This window comes from Aptenodytes patagonicus, chromosome 3, assembly GCF_965638725.1.
Source record: "Aptenodytes patagonicus chromosome 3, bAptPat1.pri.cur, whole genome shotgun sequence".
In the NCBI taxonomy this organism is placed as follows: Eukaryota; Metazoa; Chordata; class Aves; order Sphenisciformes; family Spheniscidae; genus Aptenodytes; species Aptenodytes patagonicus.
In genome coordinates, this window is record NC_134951.1 from 34677372 (window position 1) to 34704721 (window position 27350).

The window sequence follows — 27350 nt, forward strand, 5'->3', positions numbered from 1 at the left end:
CAAAACCACCTCTAGTTCTTTTTAAAGGCACAGTACAGTTAATGTCAAGTTTCCATCACATGAAGTGTTGCTTAGAGATGAATTCTTGAGTGTATATTCATTACAATTACATTAGTGCATACAAAAGTCTTTTAAAACCTTGTCAGTCAAATGGTTCACTGAACTCCTGAGAAACTTTAGTGAGGATGTGGCAGGTGAAAAATAATTCTGATTATGAATGCTGACAGTTATTTACTGCTTGTATGACAGAGGATGACAGCAAGTGTCTGAAACAACTTTTAAACTCTCATGCAGAAACCTGCTTCTTGCTAGCTACAACTAGCAATGGGCTGGTTGTAAATCTGGGTAACACCTGGATTAAAGAGGTGGTACTTACTGAATCCTCCAATTAAAGAGACAAGAGAGAAAAACGTCAATTCAAAGGCAGATCATTGTATTTCTTCATATAGACTATTTAGACAGGAAACAGGACTGGATTGGGAAGAACCTGGAAATGAAGAAGAGCCTGGAAACAGGGGAGACCTATTAGGGACTGGCCAGGCATCTTGGCCAGTGACCCCAAAGCCTGCATGCAACATGCAAGCAGCTGTGTGGCATGAAACTAACCCCTTCCTGCTAATCTTCCCCAGACAATTTCCCCAGCGATTTCCCCAGTGAGAAGTTAAGATGGAACGGATGCAAGTCTGCAAAATTAGGTATTGCAGCCCAATCTTACACCCAGAAATATTAACAAACCTGTACATGATACAGCCAAAGAAGGAAGTGATAATTATCACTGGTTAAAGCTGAAGATGAAATATGAACAAAACCCACAAAAAGGAGAACATCTGAGCAGTTAACTTTATTTAAATTAGCTCATGTAAGTTTTCCACCAGGACATCCACAAAGTATACTCCAACTTCTTGATATCCTCTGGATGCAGCTTCCAGACAGTCAACATCAGGTTCCACCTTCCATTTGAGTTACTTGAACTTATAAATAATTACTTGCAAGTTTCCTCAACAGTCATATTTAAATAGTGTTCAGCTAGTTCTAGTCAAAGGGAGCTCAGACTGCCTAGTCAAGTTTCAGTACCTACTATCAGTGTTTGGATACATTTCTGTCCTTTCAAATGTCTCATAGGTAGCAAACAGATTGATTGCCATGAGTTGAGCAGACTTGACTGCGTATTTGCAGCTTATGATCAAGCTACAACAGACATTCTTCCAGGTTGCCACATAAACGTATATTATTGGAGTAGTTGGCACAGAAGACTTGTTAAAATACTTCAGTGTTGTTTGTTCCTGTAAGAGTCCAAACATCAGTTCCCTGTGTTCATGCATTAACTAAGCAACTCACCTAAGACTTCTTCAAATACTGAAACCGAATTAAAATTCAGAACTTCCTGAGAGCTTGCTGTTCTGAAATACTGCAGGAAGACAGACTGTTTTTGAAATAACTGAACAAAAACCTGTCAGTTTTAAGAGTTTGCAAACATGTAAGCAGGACACTATATTAATAATTCCCCTACATTTCCATAATTATTTAACAATTATTCTTATAAAAAGATTACCTAAGTTACATTTCCATGTGCTTGCATGGACTATAATTTCCCCTCAGGTAGCATTAGAAGTTTAAAAACCTGTACTTGTAAACATTTTCTCTTTCAGACTCTCTCAAAGGATATCTGAAGATATTTTTCAGCCTTAGAAATATAGCTCAGTAACTATATAGCTAAAATAACATTACTTTACAAAGACAACACGAATGACAAAAATATTTATGAACTGTGTTTATATAAACATATTGGCTTGTAAACAAGTTTACAACATTTACATTAAATATTGAAAGAAAACTTCAAACTAGACAATTTGCATTAAAGAGAAAAATAAGTTAAAAATTAATCACATCTTAATTATTCCATTGGTTATTATTAAGTCAGGCACCTGGCAGTTTCAGAAGCAAACTGTACTAAAACACTGCAACAATGCTGAATATTGTCATTTACACTAATGATTTCCTTTGATAGAGCAAAAGCCACCTCATAGTTACCTGAGAATTCCCATGGTAACTCAGTGGGGATAACAGTATGAAAGTGACTTATTCTTCACAGACTGGGAACTCACTACTTAAGTAGATGTTTTTGGCACACTTTAAGGACAGCCTCTTGTTAGCTATAGTTTTATATGGGAGTCCCAGAAACGCCAGCAAAACTAATGCAGAAGTTAAGTCACATCCTTCTGAAAGTGTAAACCTCATCCAAATCTTTCTAGCAATATTTACACCAGCTGTTTTGCAGGATTTTAGCTAGCTTTATTTATGAGCTTGAATAAATGAGTAAAAAAGTCCTACAAATTAGGCATGAAAGTATTTAAGAAAACCTAAGTTAACAGAAAAGCATCATGAATTCTGAAATAGTTACAACAGTTCATCAAATTATACATCAGAAAGTTACATATATGTTTAATCATAAAACAATATTTTCTATATATTATTCAAACCCAGCTTCAGTATTTGTTCTGATATAACAGTGACACTCAGAAAGTGATATTCAGTTTTTTACCCCTTTAAGTGAGTACACTTATTTCCTCTATTTTTACAGGTGCAAGGATGCTTATTTGGATACCAATTCCACATGGGTATGACTTCCAACATAACTTTAAGTTACATTTTTCCATCTTGAATGCAAAAGGCTATCAACGGTAATAAACAGACAGTTCATCATCACTCATGTCTGAATCATCTTCATCCACTTCACCTTCAATGACTGACTTCTTGCCTTTGCAGCATGAAACAATTAATCCAATTAAAAAGACCTGCAAATTTAAAATAAGTAGTAAAAGTTACTATTATTCAATTAAGGGGCATACAAGGGCAATATATGTGAAACAATGGCAGTGTGGTGATGCAAATGATTCAGTGACAACTACTGTAAATTATCCAACTTGATTCAGTGATGTCTATAATCAAAGTACTTACTGCAATGAATGCCCAGTTCCCAAAGTAATAGGCAGCACTGAAGAACCAAAATTTATGAAGAAAGAGGTACGTCCGAGTAACGATACACTGATCTAAAAGGAAAGCAAGTAGTACTGATTAACACAGAACAAATAAAAGTCAGCTAATTCCAGTTTACAGGATAATAATTCAACAGTTTGGAAAGTATTCAGCTCTTAAGAACAATTATACTCCATTGTCCATGAGTGCTAGTCAGTTTAAGAACCACCTTTTAGAAGCACAGGAGCAGGCAATTCTACTGTGTCGTACTGTCAAGCAAGTGGAGCAGAAGATCAACTTGGCTGAACAGGGAACTCCTCATGGAGCTCGAGAGGAAAAAAGAATTGTGTGATCTCGGGAAGCAAGGTCAGGCTTCGCAGGAAGATTACAAAGCTGTGGTTCATATATGCAGGAAGACGACAAAAGGCCAAAGCTCAACTACAGTTGAAACTGGCCACTGTTGTGTCAGACAACAAGAAATGCTTTTTTTAAGTAATAAAAGTAATATTAAGCTTGTTAATAGCAAGAGGAGATCTAAAGAAAACATTGGACCAATACTTGTTAAAGATGGTCATCTGACTAACAGGGATGAAGAAAAAGCAGAGGCATTCAATGCTTTTTTGCCTCAGTCTTTAATAACACTGACAGACCTTGGGCTGCCCGGTCCCCCGAGTTGGAGGACCACAAGTGTGGGAAACAGTGACTTTCCATTTGTGGACACTGAAATTGTAAGGGACCAGCTGTATCAGCTGAATGTTCACAAGTCCATGGGGACTGATGGGATTCATCCCAGAGTACTAAAGGAGCTAGCAGATATTGCAGCAGGACCCCTCTTGATCATATACCAAAAACGTCTTGGGAGTCTGGGCAGGTCCCTGCTGACTGAAAGCTAGCCAATGTTATTCCAATTTACAAAAAGGGTGCGAGGGAAGACCCAGGGGACTACAGACCTGTTAGCCTAACCTCAGTTCCTGGAAAAATTATGGAGAAGATTATACTGGGTACTACTGAAAGACATTTAAAGAATAATGCAATCATCAGGCACAGTCAACATGGGTTCACAAAAGGAAAGTCCTGTTTAACCAATGTGATATCCTTCTATGATAAGGTCACCTGCCTAGTGGATGAAGGGAAGGCAGTAGGTGTAGTTTTTCTGGATTTTAGTAAGGCTTTTAATACTGTCCCTCACAGCATCCTTCCGGACAAGTTGTCCAACTGTGGGATAAGCAGATTCACAATATGCTGGGTGAAGAACTGGCTGAAGGGCAGAGCTCAAAGGGTTGTAGTGAATGGGCCTACATCTGGCTGGCGACCGGTCACCAGCAGTGTTCCTCAGGCTTCAATTCTAGGGCCAGTCCTGTTCAATATATTTATCAACGATCTGGATGCAGGAGTTGAATGCACCACTAGCAAGTTTGCTGATGACACCAAACTGGGAGGTGCTGTTGACTCTCTTGAGGGACAAGATGCCTTGCAGAGGCATCTAGATAGATTGGAGCACTGGGCTATGATTAATGGGATGAAATTTAACAAGTCCAAATGCTGGATTCTGCACCTAGGACGGATTAACACCAGGCACAAGTATAAATTGGGAGAGGAGTGGCTGGAGAGCAGCCCTGCAGAAAGGGATCTGCGGGTGCTGGTCGACAGCAGGCTCAGTACAAGTCAGCAGTGTGCCCTGGCAGCCAAGAGGGCAAACCGCATCCTGGGGCGCATCAAACACAGTATAACCAGCTGGTCAAGAGAGGTGATTATGCCGCTGTATACAGCATTGGTGCGGCCTCACCTTGAGCACTGCGTGCAGTTCTGGGCCCCGCAATTTAAGGATGTGAAGGAGGAGGAGGAGGGCAACAAAGCTGGTGAAAGGGCTGGAAGGAATGTCCTACAAGGAGCAGCTAAGGACTTTGAGCTTGTCTAGTTTGGAGAAAAGGAGGCTGAGGAGCAACCTCAATGCTCTCTACAGCTTCCTGAGGAGAAGTGGAGAGGGAGATGCTGAGCTCTTCTCCCTGGTATCCAGTGACAGGATGCGTGGGAACAGTTCAAAGCTGTGCCAGGAGAGGTTTAGACTGGACATTAGAAAGCATTTCTTTACCAAGAGGGTGGTCAAACACTGGAATAGGCTTCCTAGAGAGGTGGTTGATGCCCCAAGCCTGTCAGTGTTTAAGAGGCATTTGGACAATGCCCTTAACAACATGCTTTAACTTTTGGTCAGCCCTGAATTGGTCAGACAGCTGGACCACATGATCATTGTAGGCCCCTTCCAACTGAAATATTCTATTCTAAAGCAAATTGACTCTCCACTACCAAAAAGGTATAGAAGAATATTTGTTTTTATGGTAGAGTGAATGTGAAAACAGGTAACACTAAGCTAAGAGTTACAAAGGTAACCCCATTACTATTGGGTACAATTTCTCCTACAGATGTGCCAATTATTGCCTGTTCTGACACAGATCCTAATTACTCACCTCCCACTATAGATAAACTGTAGCTATAAGGAGGAGTTACAAAGCAGATTCTGTACCAAAAAACACATTTCAGTACTTTGAAAAAAATGTGTCTCTACCAGGATTGCGTAAACTTTGTAAAAATCAAAGTCAGCTACAATGTTGAGTTGTGTAGGCAAAAAGCCACCACGTACTGGGCCTTTTGTGACCCAGATAGCAGAGGGCTTATTTGTACCCTGACAGTACTGGTTAAATCTTACTCCTTCTCTAACACCATAAATACAGCCACATCTAAAAATACTTAGTATTCTTCTCCATTATAAAGTGGCAGATTTTAACAGAATTAAGAATAAAATTGTCAAGGCATTTTTAAGACTGCAGACAAGTAGCATAAAGGCTTGTATGGGACACTGAGCCTGTAACATTCAAGAAGTCATGTCAGAGGGCAGCCAGCAGGATACACGAGCCAGCTGATGAGTCTCTCCTGTGCAAGGAGGGGTGCATTGAGTTCATGCTAAGGTATAACATGATCTCTTGTTTTTCTCATTTACAATGCTTCGAACCATACCTAAAGCCCATTTCAGAGCAGAAATTGGCATGTAAACAATTTGAACACTAGAGAAAGTAAGCAACCTAGAATTTGCCTGTTCATCCCTCAGTTCTGACCCCAGGTTTGGAAACACCCCCTAAGTGCAGTTGAAGTACAGACTTCACACCGGCTAAAGTTGAGTGATATGCTGCTGCTCATATAGTTTAACTTTTAGCAGCCATCTAACAAGCCAACGATCATCAGTTTCTTAAGGTAAATATTTTGTTTAAAGATTCAACTTCCACATTAGATAACTACTGCTTTAATAATACCACATACTATAGCTTACTATTTCCAGGGGAGAGAAAAGTTAGGAGTTAAGGATAGGTCTTCTTCAGGAAGGTCTGCTGCTTGACCTTGCCAAGATGATCCCCCCCAAACTAAATCCCTACAGTGTCTAGAATGATCGTATTTAAATAGAGGCACAACTCCATTCCTTCAACAGTTCTCCAATGACTTATGCCTGATAAAACTAACAGAATCATTTAAAATGCCAAGTTAAATACTACTTTATGCAGCAGACTGATTTCTGGAGTCTATTACACAGTATCAGCAGACAAAAAAGTTAAACTGGTGTTTCACAACTACTAGACACAAGGGATACAAGACACAAGTAGGCACATTCTACAGACAATTAAAGTGCAAAACAGCTTAATTAGAGAAAGCATGCTTCTCTACTAACACATACAGAGTGAAAGCACAAGCAAGGAATTTGGCTGAACTAATCCTTCCTGGTTTTCCAGACTAGATCTCAGTTATTCAGTGAAAACTGATTCCCCTACCCCATTAACACCAGTCAATAGCACTTACCCTAGAAAAAAAGGAAAAAAGTTGTAAAGTAGCACACCACTCATTCTATACTAGCATGACACGTCCATAGAAAAGGTGAAATTTCCGATAAAGTAAGAAATGCTGGTAAAGTGAAGATGCTTCATAATTGCAGATAGTATCGTCAACACCATCTGGTTACTTGAATTAAAAACAGCTAAAAGACTTTCAGATGGCTCTCTACAGTAATTGGATTAAATAGATGATGGTAAATATTTTAGAAGTTTGACCTTGAGAAAACGTTTCTATGGAATGTGTCACAAGTTCAGCTAACTAAATTTTAGTTATTCCTTCTGAACTAAGATATTACCAATTAGGCTGATATAACATGACATTTTTAATCAACTTATTCCTCCATATGACATAATTTAGAATAAGTTATAATGAATAACCTGAATTAAGATAACTACTTGTTATCCAGAATGATCATTGTGAATATTAGACATACGTTCATCATTTGCAACAAAAGTGCATGTGGAAAGCTACCAAGCCTCCAATACCTAACTGCCACCACTTTAAGAATAGAGCATATTAGATAGCACTGACCAAGCAAAGCCAAACAGCCAGGATTTGAGAAAAAACAATTTTTTTAAACAAAGGATGACAAGTGCTAATAGCCACGACTACCTGAAGAGTCAACTTTACTTCAAGTCCACTGATGAAATTTTTCATTCTGGTAGATTAGAAAACCCTTAGGCTCAATGTACTAATATTTTCAAACAAAGGGGTCTTCCGAGAAGTGAATTAGCTAGTTTAAGATGAATTACAAGGATAAACAAATCTGCTGATAAACAAATCTTAAAGCCTAAAACATAATTTCATGCACTGAAAACTCAAATTATGACAACTTATTTACAGATAATGTAGTCTGTCTTTTCTGCATCTCAAAACACAGTGAGCTTTCCCAAAAGCATATAGAAGGAAATAGTTTCTTAGGGAAGAGTTACAAATTGTTGAGAACAACATAATTTAAAAACATTGGCATTCTTTGGGAGTCAATACTGAGGTGCACACTTGTTTTACCTCCTCATTAATCAACTGGACAATGAAACAGATATCCTCTGTAAATCTGTAGCTCAGACTGGGGAGAAGTGGGAAGCAGAGGCCCAATACACTAGATGGTAAGATTCAGAGGGAGCCTATTTTTCCAGCCCCTTGAAATAGTCCTCAAAATTTGAGACACACAAGTCTTGCACCTGGAACAAAGTGACACCATGAAACAGCGCAGGCTGAGGGTTGACCAGATACAACGCAACTTTGCAGAAAGTGACCTCATGTCCCAGCAGACAAACAGAACATGTAGTTACCAGTGCTCATCTACAACTGAAAAGCATCACTGAATACCAGGCTTCACTAACACGAGTACAGCCAACACGTCCAGGAAGTGATCGCTTCCTTCTACTCTGACTGGAACTGCATCTGCAACAGTGCCATTTTGGGCACCCCAGTAAGAAAGAAGCATTGACATACTGGAGCAAGTCCAGCGGAGGACCGCTACAACAGCTAGAGCACATCGCATGCAATGAAGATGTGTTTGTTCAGCTTGGAGTAAAGATGCTTGCAGGTGTGTCTTACTGCTACTTCTGCTAGCTAATGGGGGCCTACAAAATACAGGGCAAGATTCTTCCTAAACCTGCACAAAAGGACAGACAGAGTTGCCATAGGAAATATTCCTGTTAGATAACAGGAGAAGCTTCACCATCAGCATAGTTAAACATTGAAGCAGGTTACCCGAAGAGGTTTCAGAATCTACATCTGTGGAGACACTCACAACTGGATGGACCTGAGCAACCTGCTCTCCTTGACCCTGCTGGGAGGTTGGACCAGACTACGTCTTGAGGTCTTGTGTGTGCTCAAAATCATTACAATTCACATTACATGAAGGTAGATATATAGAGAGATATCTAACACTAAACACGGTATTTTGGACAGAAAACCCAAACCAAGAATGTAATCCAGACAGATGAAGTTTACATGCCCAATTTCAAGCAGAACCTAGTTTTGCTTAAAATACACTCAAAACTACTTCCGAAGGAAAACCTGCAGCTTTACTGTGCTAGAATGTAGAAGCATTGCATATTCCAAATCCTAAAAGCACTCAAGGCATGGCTTCAGGTATCCAAGAACACTTAGTGTTTCATATGGCCCTGCTGCCAATCATTCAAAAGCTGTGTTGCAAAAAGCAGCTGCTGCTTGCAGTCCAACTTGCAACTTGAGCTTCAAGAAAGGGTTTGATGAATTATACATCAAGTTCCAAAAGGTTTGAGATTTCACCTGGGAAAGTGTAATTAAGGGGAAACCTGCATTTCTTCCTTACAGGCATTACTTACGGCCTGCATCTGGCCTGTGCCCCCACTCAGTTTAAATCATCTAACTCGGATAGGAACATTTAAATGGGATGATGGTTAACACGCATCTCTGGTACCTTGGATGCAGCAGCACTTCAACAACTGTGACATCTTAAACACATTCTTTCTAGGCTTTTGTTGATTTCCAGATATTATTTCTCATTGTGCTACTGAGATATTATGACACACCTATTTTACTGTCTACTGCCATTCCTGTATGCTTCGCTTGGGTTACGTGACTTAAGACAAGCAGCATCTTATATCACAGAACAAACAACATTCCTACAGGCCAAGTCAGTTCTACATCACAATAAAACAAGCCAACTGCCTCTAAATTGTTTTTAGAGACGCTCATTTTCTCACTATGGCTTTCCTGCAACAAAGCTAAAATGCATTTTGACAAATAGAGTAAACAACTAGAGCAAGAACAGTTGGCTTTGGATGCTGTAACTCGTGGAACACAGCTGGATAGCCCACTGTTAAAAACTTTCTAAAATGTTACTGGCACCTACAAGTAGTATCAATATTAATGTTTTTCTCACTGTTTAAAATATTGATACACTGTGGCAAAGCGAGAAAAACACTAGGATTCCTATGAACTGAGCAGGTACAGGGCAAAGATTTCAGGCTTGAAAATGGCCTCAGAGAAACATGCCTTTACTTACCAGAAACTAAGCAACAGCAGAAGATGAAGCAGCCTTTGAATTATTTTACTTGAAAGATCTATGATAGCAAATGTTTTACCGGATGGTAGAATGATTCCCAGGTAGGTATGCCCCTGAAGCAACTTACTAAGGTAAACTAAGGGCTCTGACAGAGCCTTATTATTTTTATAACGGCAACATTTTCTTTGCAGCAATATGTAATGCTTTCTCAAACTTCAAAATAAAAGGAACTTCTTAACCCGATATCTCATCTTGGAGAAAAGTGTGTTGTAACTCAGACCACTTATGAAAGACTATGGAAATAGTGTAAGACCCATGGACCGGCTACATGTGGCTAGAGAGCACACAGAATAAGAGTCCTATTATTTAATTTTGTCTTGCAATTCAACATTTCACCAAGAAAAGCATGCAAACAGTTATAGTCAATTTATAGTAATCAAATTGACCAAAAAAGTTAAGTAACTTTGTCTGTACAAAGAAACTGCACGAGGAAGTTAATGGCCCACAAAAAAAAAATGACACTTCAACTAGGTAAGAAACTAAATGACACCTAATGGTGTAAGACCCATACAGCCATATTCCATATTCATCACTGCGTTATGTCCAATTCATTTTTCTCTCAAGAAGCAGCGACACTTCCACTGCTAGCATAAATACCTGTTGAGTGATCAGAATTCCTTTTGACCATCGGAGGGAAGGAGTGCTACAGTACTGTAAGCAATCCTGAGATACATGTACTGGTTTTCCCATTTACTAAAAAAAAGTCACACACACAATAATGGAAATAAGCAGCAAGTAATAAAATTTAGAAAGAAATACTCTGCTAAAGATGGAAACCTTAAGAGACAGAACATGAACTTGTTTCTGGTTCTGGCTTTGGTCACAGACCAAAGTGTTCAGATAGACAAAACAAAATATGCTTCAGGAGTCTTCAGATATTAGCAGGTACATCAAAAGTTTTGTAATTACATGTTTCCCTTTTGCTCTGGTACCTATCATCTTGCAACTTAACATCTTCATCCATATTTCTTGAAGTGTTAAGGTCACTCCAGGACTTCCAACTTCCACAGAAGTTTATGTTAAAGATTGTATTTCATGTACCACTTTCACAGGTTTCTCTGGAAACAGATTCATGGAGTGGTGGTAACAGCTGCCCCCAGCCACAAATGCAGTTTTTCTTTCTTTTCTTGTTGGCTAAACAGGGAAAAAAATGACTATGTTCTTAGTTGCCAGTTACTCAGCAGTTTCTACAAAAGGGGGGTTTCTTATATTCTATTTGAGCACATGCCCACTTCTTCCATATTCTCTTTCCCTCAGCTTTTTCTAGAAATTGCTTAAATTGCTTAAACCTTCAAGTTGTTGCTCTTTCAGCTTTCACAATAATGCAAGTACTACAGAGCTTCACCACTGCTTGCCTCAAGGTTAACTTTGCAAATTTACACCTTTGACCCCTTACCAGACTGAAAAGCATGTTGGAAAACATACTACTGGAATTGGTTCACTCACATATTAGCGAGGATCTGAAAACATTTCCCAGCTAGTTTTATGTAGGTACAATATCTCCCCATTTAGAGAGATGTGAATCACTAAACTTCCAACATTTCAAGCTGAGAGCACTTTGAAGTACTACAGTGCACTACAGAAGCACGACTATCAAATCACTCAGATGTTAAACAATAGTTTGCAGCTATCTACAATCTTTTTAAATATAGGTCTAACATGCAAGCACAAAAAGCTGCCTCTGTTTCATTCCAGTTGTTTGTTTGTTTTGCTTTTTGGGGTTTGTTTTGTTTTTTGGTTTGTTTGGTTTTTTTTTTTCTTAGCTAGAAGTGGTAGTGAGATGGAACCTAAGCAAGACCTGTAGAAACCAAAAGTCTAGCTGGATAAAGTCTAGTCCAAAACCCTACTTTATTCAACAAGAGCTGCTCAGTAGGTTTGGAATCAAATCCTGCCAAAGGAAAAGATTTAGCAGGCTAAGGAGGAGCCAGGAACTAGGAAACCAGGGACTAATGAGGAACCTGGAAAAACTATTTGGGACAAGCTATCATGTAGAAGGCAAATTCTGCTTTTTTTCAGTGACTCAAGCTACAGATAAGTTGCATCTGATACCTCATATTGCATATCTGCAAATCAAACTCAACCTGATACAAACCCAGGCAGCCAAAAAGTGATGTAATCAATGTTAATCAGTCTAGTTTTATAACAAATGGTCAGATAAGATTTTGTATCAAAAGTTAAGTCTGGATAACCAATAGCTATTTTCAGCTACTTTGCAGTACATTAACTATTGCAGCAGTCATGCAACTTCTTGATGATAATTACACGCTATGAATGTTTACATTAAATGGCTCAAGAATCTGCAAGTCCCACCAGTGCTAGCAGGACTTCATAGCATAAGGAGGCTTCCAGTAAGATCCTCCAAGATTTTTTGCTGAAAGGAGAAGAAAAAGTGACTAGTCAAAGTTTCTGAATGCTAAATAATGAGAACAAAGTCCTATTGAGCGATCTGGGTCACATCACCATTTTTTCCCACAGTCAAATTTAAACAAAGTGGCATGTATGAATAGGAAATGCAGGATTTAGTTGCAGGAAAAGGGTATTAGATCTTACAAAAGCAAGCACAGACAAGCTTTAGCTAAATGTAGGCAAGAGTTCTCACCACTTCCCTCTATACATTCAAAGAGCCTATCAGTCCTCTTTTTGCCATTTTAGATTTGGAGTTCATCCTAGCACAGCTATGGCATTACAATGGAAAACTGCACCCAGCTATAAGGTTTCTATTTTAGTTTGGTTACAGAGAATCTGAGAGGGCGCCAAGATCTGCATGTAGTAACAGACTAGAGGAAAACCATTTAATGAGATTCAAAGAGCTAAACCTGTTAATCTCATTTTACATAAGTTTAAAGGATGACTTGATTTTAATGTTTATTAAATAACTTCAAGTGAAGAAAATACTAATGCTACAAGGCCATGTGTATAGTGAAAAGGTACAGCATTAACCAATGACTAAAATCTGAAGCCATGTTAATTCTGAACAGAGATAGTGTTCTTTTTCTACAGGGAAGCAATAAACCATTGGATGAGCCTGCAGAGGGAAAAAGTGTTCTCTGTGTTTCTGTTGAAACTAGATACCTAGATACCTATGTACAATTTAGGTTTATTACAAACACTGGCCAGATGAATTTGTACACAAGCCATATAATTGCTATTTCTTACCTTTAAACCGCTGACTTAAATTTGAACTTCTGCAAGAGGTGTTTCTGAGTCTCTCTTGAACATCTTATTTTAAGTAACTAAAGGCAACAATTCTTATTTTAAAAACACAGCTATTGATAAACTCCAAAGGCAATACCCTAGGGATGAACATGGATGAGACATTCCAGAACGCAAGCAAAGGACAGCATAACCTATCATTTTCATTCTAATCAAAACACTTTCCACTAGCTACCTACCACATTTTCCAGTATCAACTCGGTACAAGCTTCAACTTACACTAGTTCAGACTTCTCCTTGAAACTATATTACACCACTTGACATTCAATATTAACCTCATTTTTGTCATGTCTTTTCTACTTGCCTCATACTGTCTTTAGCTGACCACTTCAAAAGGGTGCCTGTCCTACGTGAGAAGGATTCATTGTTTTCCTCATTCTGAGATCATGCTACATGGAAAAGAATTTGGAGGATGGGAAGAAGGAAGATATTTTAACAGATTGATCTTGACCTCTTAATATCCTTACACGGAGTACCTCATATTCTGTCCTTCTCTGGAGAAGACAAAACCAGTTATGACTACCATTAAAGAGTCAAACTTAAAGACCCAATGCCAAATTCTTTTAAATAAGAAGTTGGATGTGAATTAGTGATTTTCTCATTAATGATGCTCTGACAACAATGGCTTCCTTCCCATCCTTTCCCATCTTCTGCCTCCTTCAGACACATAATTTATGATACAACTGACTGTAATCCAGTCAGGTTTCTCTCAGTTCAGACAGAATTTGCCCAGTCCAATGTCATTCATCCAACCTAGCTACAGGACATGTACTAGACAGTGAAAAAGACCATCTTCATGAATTGATCCTTTCTAATTCTATTGGGCAAGCCATATTTGAAGATGGACAGGACACATCTGTATGCAGCTTCACCAGCTGCTGCCTCAGTTTTCCACATGGCAGTTCTTGAGCATGTTATGTAGTGAATTCATCAGCTGTCTGTACCAAGATAAAAAGATGTTTTGATTACAGCAGCAGAAGCAGCTCCCAACATCTCATTGAAAATATTTCCAATACATGTTGTAATTAATGTTTCTCAGTGATGAAAAGATTTCATGGCATTGCTATTTAGAGAGGCCAAATACAACGCCTTCTTTTGGTAAAAGAACTGCCTTTATCAAAATGCATTTTGTAGACAGTGTTGGTAGGTTTCTTACTCAAAGGGGTTCTTACACCAGGTTCATGACTTCCTTTTAAGAATGGGCGCATACCCCTCAATCCTTTGTAAGGAGCTTCAACTCCTATTCCAAAGTACTGATAGTATCAGAGCATATCACTTTACTGTTGGGCTTAAATCCAACAGGCAACAGAACTAGGATGTTGATACAAGAAGAGAATACGCAATTGCTTTAGTGCTAAGCTCAATTTAACATTTCAGAGTATTCAGTAAATGCAGCCTCTTCCCTCTCCAGTTACAATCTCTTGGAGGGAGAAGAGGGGTAGTTCAGAGCAGCTCATATCTGTCCACAGTGGGGTGCAGAAAAATGTAGGAATTGATGTTTTACAACTGCACGTCCACTAACAATGTACTGCAGAAAAAGACTTAACAGCACTCTTAGCTGCTCATACTATTCACAGCTGCCAAACAGGGCTTTCTGCTGTCAAACATGCACCATTGTGCTTATTTATATCGAGTTCTTATGATTATAGAGGACTTCAATACTGTTAGGCATAAGTAGAGATTTGGGGTAAAGTACTAATAAGGTCATTCAGTAAAGTAACAGGAAAATGGATAAAGTCCTCACTAAAATCCTCATTTAGGCTTTTTGTGAAGCATTTTATAACTTTGCAAATTAATTCATTTAAAACAACCATTTGGAAGGTGACATTACAGTGGGGGGTCTGCTACAGGCCACCCGACCAGGAAGACCAAGAGGATGAGGCCCTCTACAGACAGATAAGAGCAGCCTCACCCTCACAAGCCCTGCTCCTCATGGGGGACTTCAGCCACCTCAACATCTGTTGGAGGGACAACATGGCAGGGCATAAGCAATCTGAGAGGTTCCTGGAAAGTGTCAATGATAACTTCCTTCTCCAAGTGATAGAGGAGCCAACGAGGAGAGGTGCTACGCTGGACCTTGTTCTCACCAACAAGGAGGGGCTGGTGGGGAATGTGAAGCTCAAGGGCAGCCTGGGCTGCAGTGACCAGGACATGGTGGAGTTCAAGATCCTGAGGGCACCGAGGAGGGCGCGCAGCAAGCTCACTACCCTGGACTTCAGGATAGCAGACTTTGGCCTCTTCAGGGAGCTGCTTGGTAGAGTGCCATGGGACAAAGCCCTGGAGGGAAGAGGGGCCCAAGAAAGCTGGGGAATATTCAAAGATCACCTCCTCCAAGCTCAGGAGCGATGCATCCCAACAAAGAGGAAGTCAGGCAAAAACACCAGGAGGCCTGCAGGGATGAACAAGGAGCTCCTGGGCAAACTCAAACACAAGAAGGAAGCCTACAGAGGGTGGAAGCAAGGACAGGTAGCCTGGGAGGAATACAGAGAAGTTGTCCAAGCAGCCAGGGACCAGGTTAGGAAAGCTAAAGCCCTGATAGAATTAAATCTGGCTAGGGACGTCCAGGGCAACAAGAAAAGCTTCCATAGGTATGTTGGGGATAAAAGGAAGACGAGGGAAAATGTGGGCCCTCTCTGGAAGGAAACGGGAGACCTGGTTACCCAGGACACGGAGAAGGCGGAGGTACTCAATGACTTTTTTGCCTCAGTCTTCACTGGCAAGTGCTCAAGCCTCACCGCCCAAGCTGCAGAAGGCAAAGGCGGGGACTGGGAGAATGAAGAACCGCCCACTGTAGAAGAAGATCAGGTTTGAGACCATCTAAGGCACCTGAAGGTGCACAAGTCTGTGGGACCTGATGAGATGCATCCACGGGTCCTGAAGGAACTGGCGGATGAAGTTGCTAAGCCACTATCCATCATATTTGAGAAGCCGTGGCAGTCTGGTGAAGTTCCCACTGACTGGAAAAGGGGAAACATAACCCCCATTTTTCAAAAGGGAAAAAAGAAAGACCCAGGGAACTACAGGCCAGTCAGTCTCACATCTGTGCCTGGGAAGATCATGGAACAGATCCTCCAGGAAGCTATGCTAAGGCACATGGAGGCCAGGGAAGTGATGTGAGACAGCCAGCATGGCTTCACCAAGGGCAAGTCCTGCCTGACCAACCTAGTGGCCTTCTATGATGGAGTGACTACACCAGTGGACATGGGAAGGGCTACAGATGTCGTCTGTCTGGACCTCTGTAAGGCCTTTGACACAGTCCCCTGCAACATCCTTCTCTCTAAACTGGAGAGGTATAGATTTGATGGGTGGACTGTCTGGTGGGTGAGGAATTGGCTGGATGGTCGCATCCAGAGGGTAGTGGTCAACGGCTCAATGTCCATATGGAGATTGGTGACAAGTGGCATCCCGCAGGGGTCTGTACTGGGACCAGTACTGTTTAATGTCTTCATCAATGACATGGACAGTGGGATCGAGTACACTCTCAGCAAGTTTGTAGATGACACCAAGCTGAGTGGTGCAGTCGACATGCCAGAGGGACGGGATGCCATCCAGAGGGACCTGGACAAGCTCAAGAAGTGGGCCCGTGTGAACCTCATGAGGTTCAACAAGGCCAAGTGCAAGGTCCTGCACCTGGGTCGGGGCAACCCCTGGTATTAATCCAGGCTGGGGGATGAAGGGATTGAGAGCAGCCCTGCCGAGAAGGACTTGGGGGTACTGGTGGATGAAAAGCTGGACATGAGCCAGCAATGCGCACTCGCAGCCCAGAAGGCCAATCGTATCCTGGGCTGCATCAAAAGAAGCGTGGCCAGCAGGTCGAGGGAGGTGATTCTGCCCCTCTACTCTGCTCTGGTGAGACCCCACCTGGAGTACTGCGTCCAGCTCTGGAGCCCTCAGCATAAGAAAGACACGGACCTGTTGGAGCGGGTCCAGAAGAGGGCCACGAAAATGATCAGGGGGATGGAACACCTCTCCTATGAAGAAAGGCTGAGAGAGTTGGGGTTGTTCAGCCTGGAGAACAGAAGGCTTTGGGGAGACCTTCTTGCAGCCTATCAGTACTTAAAGGGGGCTTATAAAAAAGATGGCAGCAAACTGTTTAGCAGGGCCTGTTGTGACAGGACAAGGGGGAATGGCTTTAAACTAAAGGGGGGTAGATTGAGAATAGATCTAAGGAAGAAATTTTTTATGCTGAGGGTGGTGAAGCACTGGCACAGGTTGCCCAGAGAGGTGGTGGATGCCCCATCCCTGGAAACATTCAAGGTCAGGCTGGACGGGGCTCTGAGCAACCTGATCTAGTTGAAGATGTCCCTGCCCACGGCAGGGGGGTTGGACTAGGTGATCGCTAGAGGTCCCTTCCAACCCAAACTATTCTATGATTCTATGTAGTGGTAATCTGTGGTCATAAAATACTTAATACAAAATTACTAATATTGAAGGTTCTGAGCAACTTGCTTGTACTTTCACTTTGTACACCTCCTGGATTTCTCTGAAGGAGAAACAAAGAATATGCTCCTGTTTTGCCATTCATACTCGGGGTTCCTTTCCAGCTTGAGTGATGTCTCTATCTGGTCTTTATTTAGGCTACGATAAAGCCTGAAGTGTTGCACTTGTTGATTTCCAGCTGACAAGACAGTCCGATAAGAAGGCACAGAAAATTAGCACAGTAAGTCCTGCTCAGTTCAAAGCCTTAGAAATGGAGATAACCTTTTTTCTTTCCCACTTTACATGCAGTTGGAGTCAGTGCAGGTCTATGCAAAAGAGGCCCAGCAGATAGACTGTACCCATCATTTAGCAGGCCTCAGGTGAGGCTCATTTCCCCAAGTTAACAAAATGAGAGAATCCAAGCCAAGGGGGATTCATAGCATGTTCTCCATTTAAAGTGAGTGATGCTTAAAAGACAACTTTCATGGTTTTCTAGTATAGAAAGAGGCAGGTAGTGTTCATCAGATCTCATAATTAAGGTTGGGAAAAGTCTTGTATACAGGATTGCAGCTGAGTCATTGGTCAATTACATTAAATCTCATTAACCTATTTAGCTAAACCTATACCAAGTTTTCAATGCACTGGTCCAGCTGCAAGGGTCTTAATCACATAACTGAACTCCTTCACTTGACCTTATGCTCAACTGAACTGTGGACCCAACAGTTCAGCTGGCATTAGTCCTTGAAAACAATGACCAAATGAGGTCTTTGCCCAACTGTATCAGACACTGAAAACTAATGCTTGTTTTGCCTGTAACATATTAAATTTACTGCTGCTCCAAAAGACTACTTAAAAAGCTCTCAAAAAGTCTATGTTAACCAGAACACAAGCCTTTGTTGCAAGATGTTTAAATGTAACTAAGAAAAGGTACTTTGAGTTATAAGATGTAGCCTGCTCTGTTACTTTTTGGCTTCTGTTCTGTTTCATTTAGTTATGCTATCATGGCCTCTGGCATTCAGTATAAAGCAGATTACACCTCCTGCATACCAGGAGCAAACAGAGACAAGAAAGCAGACAATATAATGCTAAAACCCCACAAATTATATATTAAACTGTAAATACTTAAAAGTGTGGTTTTTATAAGATTGTATTTTATGTTTCTTCAGAAAGTGTAATTGTCCTTTTCATCAAGCCAAACACTGGTTTGAAACACATACATAGAACACACTGCCCATTAAAGCCTGAAGTTTTAACAACATTGAAGTATTTGAGAGTATTAGTTGCTACAAGATCAGATCACATCTCTTCCACCATCTCAGAAAAAATGTACTTAGTTACAGTAAGTAGAGACCATACCTACAACATCTGAGTATTCAATAGAACAGAGCAGATTGCTATAAGTTTATCTATCAGCACAGCCATGAAAAGGTCATAGTTTTATGGTTAAGGAAAAACACCTGTTAAAATTAATTCCATTAAATTAAACAAAATAATGTAAGTGCTGAGAAGAAAAATCAATATTTGCATTTAGTTCCAGTTCAGTGGTTTACATAAGATAAAACCCTAGTACCAGAGAAATCAATGAAAACTACAAGTGCTTTGCCAATCTTTCCCCTAACTTGAAGTTAGTTGCATCTATTTTTGCTCTGTGTCTAGTATTCTTAAAAAACTAGAAGTTGTATTTAAAAATCTAGTTCCTACCTTCAAAATAAGTTTCACCTGTCAACATATGCTATCTGACCACAGAGCATAAGAGTAGCACCTACAACAGTTATTTTCATTAGTTTTCATTATCAGGTACTAAAAATGGCAGGTATTCCAAGGCAAGCATTACATTTCCACTTCCTAAAATTGACTGGATGAAACCGTGAATAAAGTGTTTTCACTAATGCAACTTTTTCTTTTTTAAAGTTGAGCATTACAAAAGAAACTTTTCTTTCATTTATAAAAACACTTTAATTGCCTGACTGTACCTGTAGTTAATCGAACTCCACTATAGCCTTTTGATCACATTAACCTTCACATTTAAGAAATATCCATCCATCTTCTACTTACACTAGGCTAGCATAGGACAGCTTATCAATACCTTCTCCATCTCTTTCCTATTAAGAAAGGAGAACAAGACTCAAAGATACCCAGTGCAACAACACGTTAATGATGGCAAACCAAAACCATCATTTACACAGGCCAATTCTTGTGTTCAGCACATCAGAACAGCTATATTGTTTCTATTGATCAAAGCAAATTAGGAAAAAATCATGCAAAGTATTCAAAGTATGCAAAAAATATCAAGCATAGGTGGAATATAGGAAGTTTATTTCAGTCCAACCCCAGTTCCTATGACTAAGCAACAGAATCTGAGGAAATCAGACTACTTGAATTTCTTCCAGAAAAGTCAAGACTAATTAGCTTATCAATGCCAGTGAGTATATTCTTCTCCCAGCAAATACTAGCCAAGCCAAGAACCTGTCTACAAGAAACAAAGGTCTGTACAACCCGCTCAAAGTGATCTCATTTTGAAAAATGACAGATTTTGCTCTTCTAAACTCTGCCACAGAAAAGTTAATTTTTCATCACAAAAATATCACAGCTTAGATATGAATTGAACAATTATATTTGTCAAAATATCAAAACATTTAAACTGCATTAAGTCTAAAAATAGCCATCAAAAATAAAGGTGGATGAATGATTTATCTGAACTATGGGGGAGACAGGAGAAAAATCCATTCCCCTTGGGAAATGAATGAACCACCAGGAACAAGACTAACACCTACATACTAAATTTAAAGAGCGAGTTTAAACACAGGGGAACCACCTTGCAAAAGAGACCACAGCCTGATAGATTGGGAACAAAGAACTAATAGTCCAGTTATCTCCACTAGTACAAAAATTGTTTAAAATTAAAATGTTATCTTTCCCAATAACACAAGTAGGAAAAACCCTGAGGAGCTGCTAAGATCTTCTAGAAGCATAGTCAGAATTCAGTAGTTGCAGAATACTGATAATAAGATGAGAATACGGGACAGCTATTTATCTTTTCTATCAATTAACAAACACTGTCAAGCCTTTTTATATGTATATAAATGCATACATAATTCAACTCTTCTTTATAGAGAGAGGCTGAAAGTTTGCCAGAGTGAGAACAATCGAGAGCTTTAGCCTAAAAAAAAAATCTAGGCCATTCTGAAGACCATAAATCTTTTGCTGAGGTAAGTTTTTTAAACAAGAGACCAAAGCAATCGATAAAATTGATGGTGACTTTAAACAGCAGTATCAGTACTGCAATGGCTAGTGCAATTCAAACTGCAAGAATTGCTTATATGCAGAGGGAAAGGAAGGGGAAAGGCAACATTGAAGTCATGCTGAATTTGTTTTTTTACAATTAGCTTTTTTTTTTTTAAATGAAACCTGGCTAAAACCCATTCCCAGTTTTAGCCAAGTTTCATAGAGAAATAAAGATTAAATGAAACCTTACCATTCTCTCAAAACAATTCAACATTAATGCCTGCATAGATGGAAAGTCAAGGAAAGCTCCACAATTACCCATCTGCTTGCTAGTCACTACTTACAGCTCCAGAATACCCACAATACATCTTCTGCCCAAATAACTGGTCAAAAAGGGATGGTTAATAACACACATGAGCAAGAGTTATACTGGATGTTACAGGGAATGATAAATTAAGAGGATTACAGGAAAATAGCCTAAGATGTCAAGTCCTACTGCTCATGGAACAGCCCATATTTACATCTTAATAAAAATTGCAGAATTCTCTTACCTGTAAAGTCACACTGAGAATTCACATCTTTGCTTTCCTGAGTACATTGCAAAATTTAATAGAATACTTCTCTGCATGTTTCTATGATAAACATATACACTGAAGTGACACTTCAGATGCTAAAGTATTCACCAGCTAGGGTTTAAGGTTTTCTACATACATGTTAACTTTAAAATCTCCCATTTGCTTTAACTGGAATGCATTGTTACACATAGTTTCTACTAAAAATAGTCATTTCTTCAAATGTATTAAATAAGCTGTAAGCAAGCTGTTTTCTGGACATAGCTATACATCAAAGCTTCATATTAGACCAAAGCAAATCAAAGCCATGAAGAGATTGAGATGCTTATTACAGCTGAGCATGCACATGTAACATAGGAAATAAAAGAAATTAATTTATCTTACCTTCAGGTGCATCTGCATCACAGTCTTTAGATACAAACGTTGTCACATTCCTCGGCTGGCCATCAATTGTCTTATTACTCTGCATTATAAGTACGGAAAATTAGTACGCTACCAGCAATGTTCTTCCACACACAATGATAGTCCCCGAAACAAACACATCTCCCAATAAACTATTAATTTTATAAAAAAGGCTTTGACTAACCTCTTACAATATTCAAAAGGATTAAGATTGCATATACTGTTCAAAAACAGAGTAAGCTATAAGTGATACAACGTGAACATTTCTAAATGTGCTTTCATTTAGAAAAAATTAATAGCTTGTGTTCTTTTTGAAGACTCGTGAAAAATAAAAACTTCATCTCTGAAATTAAAACCTTTTAACTGTGCATAAAATGAATTTGAAACTCAGCTTTGGTGATGAAGACACCACAAAAGTGTTAGGCCTGCGTAATGATACCGAATACAGTTTACTTCTGGTCTAAAAGCCAGATGATAGTACCCAATACACTCAGAAAGCCAGAGTGCAGGAAGACAAATTATGCTCAAGTCAACTACTAAAATCCAAATATTCCTGTTTATATGTCTCAAATCTTTGCAAAACTGACTCTTTCAGAGACTACATGAACTCTTTATGTACCACACTTACTTTTGAATGATCAGTGAATAATTTTAGCAGAGTCCGATGGAAATCCTTTGTACTACATTGATTTCTTCATAGACTAACTCACTTCAAAGGATCTCATATCTACTATACTTAAAACTAAGTGTTTTTCTGACAACTTAATTGACAAAGTTTATCAATATTAAGTAAATTCAGCTTTCACTCTCAATATTCAAGAAAAACAACCAAGTGTCTATCCAAAAAAGCAGCAGTTTGTATGAACACTTAACTTCATTTCATGGAAACACATGCAAGCATGGAGACCACTACTGCCTTAGAAGAAACTGATACACAAGAGGAGTATGATTAGGCACAGGAATCAGGAACTAAAGTGGAACAAAAGTAAGAGGACAATGTGTTGACAGAAACAATAGGATAAGAACAGAAGACATGAAATTTCAATTATTTAGTGTACATTTAGCAGTGGTCCAGCTCCAGGAGTTATTCCAGCTGGCTGTCACCATTACAGCTTACACTGCTCAGTCGTAGAGAGTGCTTCATTCAAAAGAACAGCATTGTACAGGGGCATACAAAATGCACAGAACAATCAGAATCTTGCCATTTCAAAATTTTGTCTTATCTTTATTCATTTTGATTTTAAAATAGTAGGAATTTAAAACACAACATGCAACAATAGCTAGAGCTGCGGGTTTCCTTTGATAACATCTATGCTTTTTTCCAGGTCTGATATCATTCTTGTTCTCCATGAACACTTCTGTAATTTAAAGCCTTCTGACATATCTGGATTCAACTCTAAAGCTCAAGGCACTGGGGTGTACCTTAAAGTCATAAAACCAGCCTCTCTTTCCCTAGCAGTCCTTTCTTCTCTCCTACATAAGGCAAAACCTTGTAAAGGTCCACTGAAAGTTTTCTACCTTTTCAAAAAACAGACATGAAAAAATGAAACATATTCTGAAACAGAGAGATAAAATAAAGCACTTCATGGTATTAACCCTTCCTAATAAAAATTAAGAACCACATTTGCCATGTTAAGATGAATAGTAATCTCATTAACTCTAGCAGCTGAACACCATTTTCATTTTTACATAGCTAGAATTGCTAACATTCAAATTCAAGATTCTTTAATATAAGTAGTACTACACAAAGAAACTACACAAGTATTAAACAAAGCAAAAGTAGTCTTACACAAAGATAACTCACACAGAAAATAAGTTGGAAGTTATTACTTATATTAAAGGATTAACTAAAAACTAACAATATTTATGTAAGACTCAGCAAGAGTTCAGTATCACTTCATCCAGTGAAAGAAATTAGAGTAAAGAAAAAGAAAATCACACCTTCGCCAGCACAAAATTAGTTTCTACATGCTAGAACTCTTCCAAGCAGGTCCCTGAACAGGCCAAAATCTGCTCTCCTGAGTCCAGGGTTGTAATCCTACTATTTGCCCTGTTCTTTCCTCTTAGGATCCTGAACTTTCACCATTTCATGCTCACTGCAGACAAGACTGCCCTTGATCACTTCTTCCTTGTTTCCAGCACCAGGTCCAAGGCAGCATCTCCCTATTTCAGCTCCTCAATTGCTTGTGTCTCCAGAAGCCTCCTGGATTGCTTGTGCTTAACTGTGTTGCTTTTCCAGCAGATACCTGGGTGGCTCAAGCCTCCTACATGTTCACAGTCCCTGATCCTTGAAGTTACTTACAGGTGTCTTAAGGGATCATCTGCTACTTCCTCTTAATCATGCAGCCTGTAGCAGACACTATCACCCATGCTGATCTGCCCTCTAATCCTAACCCAAGGCAAAACTCCACACATTCCCACTGCTCTCACATAAAGGTCAGCTCTCCCTGCTGGCCATCCCAGCCTGTCCCTCTTAGAGCCCACACCTAGCCATGGCAGCACCCCAGTTGTGTGACCTATTTCACCACATCTGATCCCAGTGAGACTGTAGACCTGCAACTGCGTGCAAACTTCTAACTCCTCCTTTGATTCCCCTGCTTTGTGCATTAGTATTCAGGCACTTCAGAGGCACCCAAGTTGTGCCGATTTACCAGAAAAGGTATGAGAGCTTTGCCCTTAATGCTGTCATCTCAGCACTTCTGTATTAGCACAGAGCCCCTTTTGCCCCACAGGGCATGGACAAAATGACTGGACATGGAAAAGATGCATAAGTGACAGCAGAGATGTGTCTACAGAACAATTCCTCAAAATAATTTACTTAGCATTACACAGGAGAGCACTCAAGTCTCAGACATTTTTAGTATGAGTATCGTCTGAGTAAAACTCCAGTGTTCCAGTTACCCCTATCCAGTCCAAAGCTGAAAGCAGGATACCTCAAGGACAAGTGGGAGACAACACCAGGTACAGTAACTCAGTATGTGTGCTTCAAGAGCTCACATGTTTTGGACACTTAAGGAAATAGCAAGCTATCATATAAAGGGGTTAGGTTACAGGCTGTTATACTTAAATAATTTGCTCCTGCTTATGTCCAGGATCAAGAACTTAAAAAGATCTGTTTGCGCACTTGGCCATCTAAGGGATACTTCTGGATTTCTGCTGATGACAGAGACACTTAGTGTCCTGCAGCTTAGCTCCACTCCTCAAATTATCTATGTGAAGGCTGAGGAAGGAAGGTGACTGCTGCTGCTCTGGCCCTCAGCTGGGGAAATGTGTAAGTGTCACGTATAGCAAATGCTGGCCTTTTAATTCCTGTCTGGGTCAGTCAAGTTTTACCGGTCCACTAAGTAGAAACATCAGCAAGCAGGGGTCTTTCTTTCAGACAAATGGAAAGAACTTGGCCTCACTGAACAGAAATAGCGATTACACTTCAAGTATGGGCAAAGTTATGTTTTTGCTACAAAGCTGAAAAGGCAACCTGGATGTGGACAGAACTCTTTACCTTTAAGGCTATGAAGAGACTCATGGCTGTTTAGCAGATGTTACAGAGGTTGTCTTAAGAGATGAAACCAAGCATTCCTCAGTGTTTGAAGAGCTATGCAAGTTGACCAAAGCCCTACAGAGGGCCTCAGTTGGTAAGGGCACTGTATCCAAAAGAAACTTTCAAAAATTTCCTACAGACATCATAGCTGAAGACACTTTCAATTAATTGGGGACACATGCTTGAACATCCCAATGGTTAAAGAGTTAAATAAAGCAAGTAGCCCAGGTGTAGTAATATTAATTGCCTCACAAGAGCTCCATTTTTCTACACATATTCAATTATCAGGAAAAGTCAGCAACACTTCCAAGTTAAAAGGTCTTGTCAAGAGTAACAGTCCCCAAAGGAAACAGTTCAAGATTCAAACAGAATTCTAACCTGTCTAATACATCACTATAGATTTTGGTTACAAATTAGTTTGACAGGTTACTAGATCGGGAATTACTGTAGAGCAAAGAAAAGGGGGAAGTGCTGCTTTTACACACTGTCTTTCTGTGAGCCACCAGATTCTGACATACATGTTTATCAGCCATCTCATCCACTAAGCTGACTTGGAACATAGCTTATTTATTGCTTGGTTCTGTACAGTGTTGGTTACCAGTGGTGTTACTTTAAGTGATGAAACTGACTGTGGTGTGTGTGATCAATGAAAATCTAGACTGCCCAAGCAAACTGGTGCATACAGCTTCCATCACCAGGAAGCTTGCCATATGCACAAAATATATTTCACTTGCCCAGTTCCTGTCTATGTTCCTGGCCACTCCTCAGTTCCATAATAACCAATTCATAACTCTTAAGAACCTCTTCATTGCTCATCCACAGAAAAATCTATTGCTCCTCTTCATTCCCAGCCACCTTCTCTCCTCATTTCAAAATACAAAAATTTAACATCCAGTTATCAGGGTACTCAGACAGAAAATGTGTCTGGTACATTTAAAAGATCCTTTGAGGGGGATATTGTGTGAAAACCTTGTATTTACTTGGTATGTCAGAGAAGTCCAAATGTGATTTACCAGCATACTCTTTATGCTTCCTGTTATTTTAACAATAAAAACAGTTTCTACACAAGTTACTTTATGCACTGTAAACACAGCTCTGAAATAGGACATAAGAAGCTGAAGACCCAGGATGGCTATCTTGACCATAACATTTTTTTTAATACTCTAAATGAAAAGTTGTACCTCTACTCAGCCATTCCAGCTAATCCTTGCAGTGCTGACCAGGATTGTATTTCAATAGCTGTTTGAATGACATAAGAGCATCCCTGCTGCTGTGCTCCAACCTCTTGGCCCTTTTCATTACAAACTATATATCTATGTTCAGGTACTACTTGTCATAACAAACACTTGCATGTTAGCTGTTTAAGTCCCAATCCTTCTGCCCCCCTCAATATACACACATTTTATTTTACTGAAACATTGCCATTTTATTCATAAAGCAAAACAAACTGCTAGCTACGGTCTTTATTATTTGCTTTTCTCTTCAATCTTCCATGCTATCTGCAAGCTTTATCATGAAGGATTCTTTCCTCAGGTCACTGAAAGGCTTAAAGACTAGCTTGGTAGGATCCTTAATGAAATTGTCCTTCCCACCCACAATGGTTCTGCACTGTAATTAGACATACAAATCAGTCTACAATATTAAAAAACCAAAAAACCAGTTGCCTTTTGCAGGGACTTAAGCTCATAACTAATTCAGATATAGCTATATGATATTCTAGGCTACATACACAGTAAGTAATCATGCCAGGAGTTCTACATAAACTCACCATAGAAGCAAACCGCTTTCATAAACTGATTTTCAGCTTAGTTTCTTGCTGCTAGTACCCTAATTCTGACAAGTTGAGCCAATTTATAGATGCCTAAGCATGTTTATTTTGTATTAGTTATATCTAGCATAAAATCTAATAAATATGCATTAAACTTCCTAAATATCAAATATCCAAGTCCCCTACAGTGACTCTATTATTGTGCTTGTATTGATATCAGGATGACCAACCTCCTATTGGATTACATTTTAGGTGTAAATCTAAATTTACACCTAAAGACAGCAGAAAAGTAGCATTTATTGA

At 39.6% G+C, this 27350-nt stretch overlaps 1 protein-coding gene across 2 annotated transcripts in view; it reads right to left on the reverse strand.

Annotated features, from left to right (window-relative positions):
• Positions 1 to 826: 826 nt before the first annotated feature.
• Positions 827 to 27350, reverse strand: part of LMBRD1 (LMBR1 domain containing 1) — a 91317-nt gene continuing 64793 nt past the window's right edge. For both annotated transcript variants that reach the window (XM_076332998.1, XM_076332997.1), the window contains 3 exons: positions 21724 to 21802; positions 2959 to 3050; positions 827 to 2795 (listed from right to left, as the gene is read on the reverse strand). In XM_076332998.1, coding sequence (XP_076189113.1) covers positions 2676 to 2795; positions 2959 to 3050; positions 21724 to 21802 — 291 coding nt within the window. In that variant the 3' untranslated portion in view covers positions 827 to 2675. The remainder of the gene's footprint in view (positions 2796 to 2958; positions 3051 to 21723; positions 21803 to 27350) is intronic.